Source organism: Cebus imitator, unplaced genomic scaffold, assembly GCF_001604975.1.
Source record: "Cebus imitator isolate Cc_AM_T3 unplaced genomic scaffold, Cebus_imitator-1.0 Scaffold41, whole genome shotgun sequence".
Taxonomy (NCBI): Eukaryota; Metazoa; Chordata; class Mammalia; order Primates; family Cebidae; genus Cebus; species Cebus imitator.
This window is the reverse complement of record NW_016107356.1, coordinates 6,971,336-6,981,426: the sequence shown is the minus strand read 5'-3', so window position 1 is coordinate 6,981,426 and position 10,091 is coordinate 6,971,336. Positions and strand designations below refer to the sequence as shown.

The window sequence follows — 10,091 nt, the reverse complement described above, 5'->3', positions numbered from 1 at the left end:
ATCTTCTTTTTCCTTTTAGCTTTTTGTTTTTTAAGCAAACAGTAGCTAATAGACTATTTCAGAATTCTTAATTATTTACTCCAAATCTTTTAATGCTTAGGGGAAAAGGTTTTCATTTGAGTTAGATGAACGTTCACTTGCCTTTAAGGATTTGATGCTCTAATGAGAAAACTAAGCAGATGCAGATATTTTGTCCAGAAGAGTTCCCAAGATAAGTGTAATAGATTTGTTTTATTATAGGGATCTTTTTATTGAGTTAGAGAATTGTTTACTTTTTTGTTTTGTTTTCATTTCTGTAATGCTTTGACTTTTTCCAGTTCTCCTGGAAGCGAAGTCTCTTGATTTTTCTGGCCACACATTTTTCCAGGGAGTATATATTTGTTTCTTTACAATTCTAAAACCGACTCACTTGTTCTTAAGATAATACTCAAGTAGAGATGCTTAAAATTGAGGAATTAGGACATTAGGACAGGTGAATGTGTACAGCCCAGGCAGGTTTCCTGCAGGGCTGCAGACCGCATGAATTAGCTTTTGGAGGCCTAATAAATGTTCCTCTTATCTTTTTATCTGCAAATATGGTAACTATAGTAACTATGTATTCTCAGAAAATCCACTTAAAAACCTGACTTCCTAGAGCCGTATTTCAGTTTTGAAGAGCGAATTTTACCACCCCTGAGCACAGACGTGTACTAGAAAATTGATTTGGCACTGTTGCGATCCATTTCTCTGAGTTACAGAGCAAATCTGCTTGCTGCACCATTTAAATTGACCCCATTGCTGTCATAAAATTTGATACTGCAGTGCATTGCCCTAGAAGAAAAAGGCAATATGATGAAGCTTCACAAATCAGACTCAGAGGATTAGAATGCCATTTCTGATTTTAAATGACTTCCAGTCTTCTGTGTGACAGGGTCACTGTTTTCTCCACAGGCCTGTGTCTCTGTGATACCTTACTGGGATTAAAAAATAAATATTATCACAGGCTGGTTAGTTTCCTCTTACCCCGTTCAATTTCATAGCCTTCGTCTTTGTAATAAATCTAGTGATGATGTAACCCAATAAGAGGAGGTAAAGAACTTCAAGGGCAGAACACAGCTGCACCCTAGGCAGTGGTGTCACAGTCAAGTAAGTTGCAGATTTGATGCCTTTGCCATTCGTAATAATAAAGAAAGAGAGGAAATGTTTGTACGCTCGCTGTGTGCTGATCAAGTTTGCAGGGAAAACTTAAGGCTGTGGATTAATGCTGACATTTGAGTGTCAAATGGACCAGGAGTTTGCCATGAAGTTGTCCACAGAAAATCCCTAACGTGGATTTTGGAAGATTTTGTTTTGTTTAGCTTAGCACATGGTCGCAGTGGGTTGGCTTTTATGGCAGAGTTTCTCAAACATGGCAGTACTGACATTTTGGGTTGAGAATTCTTGGTGGTGAGGGGCAGTCTCTTGCATTTTAGGCTGCGGAATAACATTCCTGGTCTCTACCCACTAGATGCCAGTACCACTCTCTCTCCCTATTTGTGCATGGAGACATTTTTTTAGTTCTGGTCTTTGGCCCAACTAAAAAGCCTTAACTTTTAGAAGAAGCCAAGTTACAGAAATAGACCTGTCATTATGGTAACAGGATTACACCCAGAGGATGAGACTCTAGTCCAGTACCTCTGTGGATGAGGAGCTCAAATCTACCACCCACACACTCCGGCGTACCACGTCTCCCTGCTCATTGGGAGTGCAGAACTGGAGACGGCCTCTTTTCTTGTTTGCATTGTAGAAGCGCCTACATCTTGGAACCGTAAGACAGTGAAGCAAAGCAGCCCTTGGGGTTTCAGCGGCTGTCTTCCTCCTGGTCTCCTGGGACTCGGCCCCCTTGTAGTGCATCCAGTTTCCCATCCTGGCATCTTTCTCATGTGAAAATGAGTTCACACAATTCATGGTGTGTGCGCCTTGGATACTGTGTGTATTCGCCCTGCCCAGTGAGCCCAGATGCATTCAATCGTGTACCCCTCTCATCCCTTCGGCTCTGGTGGGAACGGAACTTGACTTATTTCATTTCTGCCACCCGTAAGGGTTAATCTCCGGGATAGCCATGTGCTCCTGTGAATTAAATGGGTCTTGTCGCTGTGCTTTTTGTCTACACTGGCATGGCTTTGTCCACCGGAGAAGAGAGGTGCACATTTAGGGTAGAAGCAACTGAGTAGGATACGATTCCTTAGAGGGTTTTGCTTTTCTGCCTCTCCCTGTCTCCAGGGCTATCTAGAGAACAGACACACGTGACCGATCGGCGTCCTCAGTCTTCGGGGAAGCAGCCAGCCTGTAGCCGCAGCTGACCAGCTGGTGGTTTGGGGACCATGTTGGGCAGTGACCTGCAGACCTTTTCTGATTGGACTCAACTTTTATTTTTTTGAGCCAGAGTCCCGCTCTGTCACCCAGGCTGGAGTGTACTGGCACAATCTCAGCTCACAGCAACCTCTGCCTCCCAGGTTCTAGTGATTCTTGTGCCTCAGCCTCTCAAGTAGCTGGGATTGCAGGCATGTGCCACCACACCTGGTTAATTTTTATATTTTTCGTGGCAATGGGGTTTCGCCGTGTTGGCCAGGTCTCTGACTGCTGGCCTCAAGTGATCCTCCCGCCTCAGACTGCCAACGTGCTGGGATTATAGGCGTGAGCCACCACACCCAGCCAGGCCTCAACTTTTAACATTTGGTTGATATATTTGGCTTGGTTAAGTCGTGGGTAGGAGTTGAGAGATTTTAAGTGGTCTGAAAGCTGGCACTATGCTTTTCTATTTTCATAGTACTTCTATAATATCAGGCTAGAAGCTTTGCATACAGTCGGCAAAGCCAAAACAAAATAAGGCAAAGGAGCTCAGTTTGCTTTTCTGGGTACTCAGTGTTCTGGCAACCTCTGGGCTCCAATGCTCATTTAAAATCTGATTTCAGGGGAGCTAGAGGTTCCAGTAAGTTCCTTCATACCATGACAGAGACTTGATAGGTGGAGACATTTTAATTTTAATTTTAATTTTAACTAGACAACAAAGCCTGAAGTCATGAGGTGAAGTTCCAAGTCTTAAAATTCACTCAGGGGAAGGAGGGTGGCAGGAAAGGCCTTTCTGGTGTCCAAGAAATCTTACTCCTCCTTCCTCAGTAAGTCCTCACTTAAAGTTGTTGATAGGTTCTTGGAAACGGCACACTTAAGTGAAATGACATATAATGAAGCCAGTGTTACCATAGGCTAATTGATACAAACAAGAAGTCAGTTCCCATGGCATATTTCTGTCCCCAAGACATCACCTAACTTCTAAATAAAGGCCTAAACACTGAAACATTGAAATAAATATGAGTTATATGTACATTTAAGAAAGATTAATAAAAACATAAGATAATTATTTCCCTAATTATTTCGGTTCAGCATGGTGGGCGGCCGGGTGGCTGGAGCTCATCCTGGAAGCTCAGGGCACTGGTGGGGAGCCAGTCCTGGCCGGGATGGGAGGACACACTCATACCCGCACCCACACTTCTCAGACCATGCAGACACGTCCGTGCACTCACGTGCACAGCTTGGGGATGTGGGAGGAAAACGGAGGACCCAGAGAAAACCCGTGCAGACGTGGGGAGAATGTGCAGACCCACACAGACTGTAGCCCCAGCGGGGAAGTGATTTTCTTTTTCCCCTTATCAACTTCATAACTAAATGACTTTGAGTGAAACAACATTATTCAAGGACCTGCTGTATTTGAGTTCCTGCAAACTCTTTTTCTTTTTTTTGAGATGGTCACACTCTGTTGCCCAGGCTGGAGTGCACTGGCATGATCATAGCTCACTGCAGCCTCAACCTCCTGGGTTCAAGGGATCTTCCCAGCTCAGCCTCCCAAGTAGTGGGGACTACAGGCACACCACCCATGCCTGGCTAATTTTTGTATTTTTTGTAGAGCGAGGGCCTCACTATGTTGTCCAGGCTGGTCTGAATCTCTTAGGCTTAAGCAATCTTCCCACCTCTGCCTCCCAAAGTGTTGGGATTACAGGTATGAGCCCAGTCTCTTGCAAACTCCCTTAAAATGATGAATAAGGCTGCCCTGTTCCCCAGTTTTATTTTCCAGTTATGGCTAATAGGTCAAATGGAAGTTTCTGGCATGACTCATTTGCCTCCTTGAACTCACTTGCAATTAGGTTTTCAGCACAATTGTCTTTCTAGATATTTTGTTCCTATAACCAAGTTCAGTAACTTGCAGAAGGTCACATGACTGATGAGTGTGGAACATCAGTACCTGGAGAGAGATGACCGTCCAGGGTCATTTCCACCATGACCTCTCAGCCTGACAACCGTGAATTTTTTTTGTTTTTGTTTTTGTTTTTGAGATGGAGTTTCACTCTTGTTGCTCAGGCTGGAGTGCAGTGGCGTGATCTCAGCTCACTACAACCTCCATCTCCTAGATTCAAGCAATTCTCCTGCCTCAGCCTCCTGAGTAGCTGGGATTACAGGCATGCACCACCATACCCAGCTAATTTTTGTATTTTTAGTAGAGACGGGTTTCTCCATGTTGGTCAGACTGGTCTCAAACTCCCGACCTCAGGTGATCCGCCCACCTTGGCCTCCCAAAGTGCTGGGATTACAGGCGTGAGCCACCGCACCCAGCCAGCCAATCACAATTTTAGTAGGCTTTTGGAAACATTTTCTTGTTGGCCATGACTTTCCAGATATTCAGCTTCAGAGTTTATATGCTATTGATAATTAGAAAAATTCATGTTTGGGTTTTCTCTTTTGGATTATACTGTGTCCCTTAATTTTCAGAGGAGAGCAAAGCTATGAGCTATCTGGGTGTGATGTGCTCACTTGGAGAAGAAAACTGGTAAAGAAATTTTTTTGTCAGGCATGGTGGCTCATACCTGTCTGTAATCCCAGCACTTTGGGAGGCTGAGGCGGGAGGATCGCTTGAGCCCAGGAGTTTAAGACCAGCCTGGGCAGCATAATGAGATCCTGTCTCTAAATTAAAAAAAGAAAAAAAAAAATGAAAAACTGTTTTTCTTACTGCCCGTGAGTGCCCCCAGTTTACAGTGTTGTCTTTCCTTTCAGGTGCACTTAGAACTACCTCCCAGCTCTGATATCGTGCAAACTCCAGAAGATTTTAACTTGCTCAAGTCAAGCAATTTTAGAAGGTACGAAGTCCTTAGAGAGATCCTGACGACCCTCGGCCTCAGCTGTGACATGAAACAGGTTCCTGCCTTAACGCCTCTTTACTTGCTGTCAGCTGCGGAGGTAAGTTGTGGGCTCAGCTGGGCAGAGTGCACCGCAATGGGGCCCTCTTCACAGTGGCGACCGGTTGCCTTTCATTGTTTTATTTTGGTTGGTTTTGATTTTGATTTTTCATTTCCGTTTTGACTTCGGGTTTGAAAATCATCTTCAAGATGTGCAAGTATTCATTTTGCGGGGGGAGCATTACGTGTAAGGGAGGTACGACTAGTAGAGCTTAGAAAGGTGTGAAGTCCGCAGGTGTGGCCCTTTCCACGTTGGGTGGGGGAGGGTCCCGTGTCAAAAGTATATTTAGAAACCGTCATTTTATTCATTTGGGAGTGAAAACATTTGTTTTGATTGGGGCTGCTGTCGGCAGACCAATCACATTTGTGCTCATGTCTGCCATCTTGTGGCAACTGCGCTCCGAGTTTCAGTTCACATCTGTGAGTCGTGTCTAACAGGAAAATGCCCATGGAGCTGGGAATGTGTTCGGGAATCCTCTCGGCTGGTGCCTGCACTTGCTGCCTGTGATTGATACCTGGTTTTGGGCAGGTCGCCAGATTCCCCAGGTGTGTGTTCTTGCTAATTCCCCTTGCTTGGCCATGCTGTCAGTTTCGTAGTCGTTTTGACAAATTATTTTGTCTATTTCTGTTGTCTTCTCTGAGCAGACAAATTTGTGAGTTTAATGACGTAACCATGTAGTTTCTGCAAACACTCAATAGTCTTGGTGACTTTAAACACCAAACTGGGAGGACCAGGTGGGTGGATCACGAGGTCAGGAGTTCAAGAACAGCTTGGCCAACATAACCCCATGTCTACTAAAAATATAAAAATTAGCTGGATGTGGTGTTGGGTGCCTGTAATCCCAGCTACTTGGGAGGCTGAGGGAGAGAATTGCTTGAATCTGGGAGGCGGGCGTTGTGGTGACCCTAGATTGCCCCACTGCATTCCAGCCTGTACAACAGAGCGAGACTCCATCTCAAAAAAACAAAAAAACACCAAACTTACCTGCTTTCTCTTGAACCGAACAAATTTTACCTCTCACCCCAACATTTTTTAAAAAGGGGGCAGTTTCTTTTGTGTTACACTGTGTCCCTTAGTTTTTGGAGAAGAGCAGAGCTATGAGCTGTCCGGGTATGATGGGCTCACTTGGAGAAGACAGATAGAAAATCTGAGAGCATTTAGGATTGGAATATCTTATAGGATTATTTGAGGACTAGATGAAATAATATATGTGAAAGTTCTGCATAAATTGTATTATTTAGACGATAGTGCAATTATTATTACGTTGTTGGGGTTGAATGAGTTAAATGTGTGTAATGTGCCTAACAAGTGCCTGTTACCTTGTTTTAAAAGACTACAGGTATGTTTTTAATTTAAAAAATGAATAATATAGTAATGAATGATTTTTTTTTTTTTTGAGATGGAGTTTCGCCCTTGTCGTCCAGGCTGGAGTGCATTGGTGCAATCTCGGCTCACTGCAACCTCTGCCTCCAGGGTTCAAGTGATTCTCCTGCCTCACTCTCCAATTACAGGCATGCGCCACCATACCTGGCTAATTTTGTATTTTTGATAGAGACATGGTTTCTCCATGTTGGTCAGGCTGGTCTCGAACTCCTGACCTCAGGTGATCTGCCTGCCTTGGGCTCCCAAAGTGCTGGAATTACAGGTGTTAGCCACTGCGCCCAGCCTGATTTTTTTCTTCTATTTAAGAAACTTTCTCTTATTATACTTTCATCCAGTCTTTAGCCAGTTTGCACTGGTTTGATGGATGCTCTTTGGAATTAATGGTGTGGCTTTTGTTTGCCTCTCTGTCCCAGGAGCTCAGAGCGTCCCTTACATGGTTGGGATTACAAGCTCAGAGTTTATTAACTCTGCTTAGATGACCTTGAATCTGCTATAGAAGGAAATGGCAGAATTCAGGGTTCTATCTGATGTTTTCTTGGAATAGAAGTTATCTAAAGGATGATGGTGCAAATGAGTTTGAACGTGGATCTACACTGATTGAGATGGTCTTTCCAGAGAGGGCCGAGTTCCTCCTGTATCCAGTCACTGTGCTGTGGGTCAGTGTTTACAGACCTGGACCACAGAGACTGGGAGTGGAGTTGGGTTTGTACTTTGCCTTTGGCTTTCTTTCCGGCATCCCTGCTCAACAGTTCTCAATCATCCCCATGGAATTAAGTTTCATGGAAGGATCTTGGCACCCAGTCATCTGCTAAATCCGCCTGTCCATTCAGCTCACGCTTGCCTTAGGGATTGGATGCCTGGGCCTGCATTGTTCCAGTGCCTTTGTTGCTGGGAATCAAAGATCTCCCGCCACAGGGTGTCGCTGCTGAGCTACGCTGCCTGGCATACAGAATCCTAGAACTATAAAGTTGTTCTTCAGAGATTTAATTTTTTTCTCTCTATATCAGTTTCACATAGTATAATTTTATAGTTTTCCATTATATTGCTGGCACTTTCTTTTGGGTCTGCAGAAATTATTTCAATGTCCCAGTTAATAATATTCGTCTTGCATTCAACATGTCCTAGGTACTATTATAGTATGGGATATGAAATAACAAAATAAATACATCAGTTATCTAAATAGTTTTACTGTGTACCAGCTGTGTTTATACAGTTTGCTGCCTTGACACTTGCTCTTTATGACGAATAGCACAGAAGATTTATGTGCTTCTCTGTTGCCGTGATATGACTGGAAAGAATAGCAGCAAGACTCAAGGAGAAAAAAACCCTCACGTCAATGACACTTGGCTGTTGGCATTTGTGAAGGATGCGCTCCGAGGCTTTCCTTGATCCCAAACACCACGGTAGAGTGTGATTCCCACTGTAAAACCCAGTCATGTGTGACTTCATCAGCGTCACCGTGCCCGACACCAGGAGGAAGCAGGACTTGGCTGAGGCGCAGGCTCTGGGCGGCCGAGCTGGGCTTCCTCCCGCCAAGGCTTTCACAGTTCATGGAACCTCCCAGGAGCAGGATTGAAATTTGGGTCCTAACAAAATGAACAAAAGCTAAACCATAAAACAAACACACGTTTGCCATACACCTATCTCCGTAGAAAGAGGATGAGGCCGTGTGCGGCGGCTCACGCCTATAATCCCAGTGCTTTTGGAGGCTGAGGCCGGTGGATTGCTCGAGCCCAGGAGTTTGAAACCAGCCTGGGCAATCTGGCAAAATTTTGTATTTTTTATAAAAAATACAAAAATTAGCCAGGCATGGTGGTGCATGCCTGTAGTCCCAGCTATTCAGGAGGCTGAGGCAGGAGGATTGCCTGAGCCAGGGAGGTTGAGGCTATAGTGAGCTGTGATTGTGCCACTGCACTGCAGCCTGGGCAACAGAGTGAGACCCCTTCTCAAAAAAAAGAAACAAGATTGGAAGGAAAAAGGAAATCTGGTATATCTTGGATGTATTTCTAGTGGAGTGCTTAAGGGTGATTTTAATAATCTTTTAACACTTTCTCTGTATTTTCCAAATTTTCTATAATGATTGTATATTGCTTTTATAATGAGCCAAATTAGTTATTAAAAACTAAAAAACAAATGACTATGTGTCATTGGACTTTGAAGGCATCTCACACATGGTCACATTTGGATGTTAAAAGGCAGGGAATCTCATATAGGTATTGACACTTTGGCTAATATTAATATTTGTCATATTATTTCAAAAGGTTTTGCTTTGATGGTAAAACCCATGACTCTTGTTCATGGCCTGTGGCAGCCGTGACTCCCACGGTTAACTGTGAGCTGTGAGTTGGTGTGGGGGCCTCAGAGCTGAAGTGCTCCCTTTGCTTCTGTAGGTGGAAGGTACCCGTGGTATGAGTTCATAATTTGGGTGCCCCACCCCTGCTTGGATGTTCCAGTTACTTGGCAGAGTCCTTTGAACTGTTTCTCCAAGACCACTCTCCATGGCTTCCTCTCTGCAGATGTTGGTGGGTGAGAGAATGAAACGCCACATGGCTGACTGCTGGGTGTCCTGGGTGGGATCACCTGGTGGCCGCCACATCTTACCGTCGCCAATGGGGGACGGGCAGTGAGCAACATCACATCTTTACTGTGCCGAGACTTGAGTGTTTTTGAGAGACACCAATTTTATAGAAGAAACACGATTCTTTCCCTCACAGAACACCAGAAAAAACATAATTATTTTATGTTTTGTAGAAACATTTTAATAGGTTTTTTCTATCAAATTTGATAGAAAATAATAGAGAGAAGACGTAATTCTTTCCCAATTGAGAATCTGTTTTCCTTTTTAGCTCTGCCAGAGCAATAGCAGAAAGGGAGAGCACAGGCGGCCGCGCCCAAGGCGTCTCATGGGGAGGGGCTGCTGGAGGGTTGCAACTGGCCAGGACCTGAATCTGTACGTGGGGCAGAGCCAGCCCCCACCCTCTACCCTCCACCCTCCACCCCTGGAGAGTTGCCTGCCAGTGGGTCCCTTTTGATCCCCGCAATGAGGCCAGAGGAAGCGGAAGAGGGTGGGATGTGCCACCCCCAGGAAGGCTGGCACCTTTGCCTTGTGTAACTGGAGACCTTGTGCATTGCTTCCCTAGCCTGGGATGTCTGCTCACGTTCTGGGGAGCATGAGATTTTTTCCATTATGAAAAATCTTGGGAACCTTGTGCGTGTTCACCGTGGCCAACGGTGGCTAATGGTGTGTAGGTGCTCTGAGGAAAAGAAGCTGGCTGGACTCTTGGCAGGGGTCCTGTGTCCAGTTACCTTACCCTTGGGATCAAGATGTAGCTATCGAAAGAAATGAGAACTGAGTTTGTTACTGAAATAACCTGGCAAAATCGCCGTGGTGTTTGTGTATGTGATTTTGGTAGCAGGGAGTTGTGGAATGGATAATATGTACTTTTTTTTTTTTTTTTTTT

General features: G+C 44.7%; 1 protein-coding gene across 4 annotated transcripts in view; it reads left to right on the top strand.

Moving 5' to 3' along the window:
• The window catches only part of HLCS (holocarboxylase synthetase), a 216,230-nt gene that overhangs the window by 51,038 nt on the left and 155,101 nt on the right, over window positions 1-10,091 (top strand). For all 4 annotated transcript variants that reach the window (XM_017526218.2, XM_017526220.2, XM_037737662.1 and 1 more), the window contains one exon: window positions 5,065-5,247. In XM_017526218.2, the coding sequence (XP_017381707.1) occupies window positions 5,065-5,247 (183 nt within the window). The remainder of the gene's footprint in view (window positions 1-5,064; window positions 5,248-10,091) is intronic.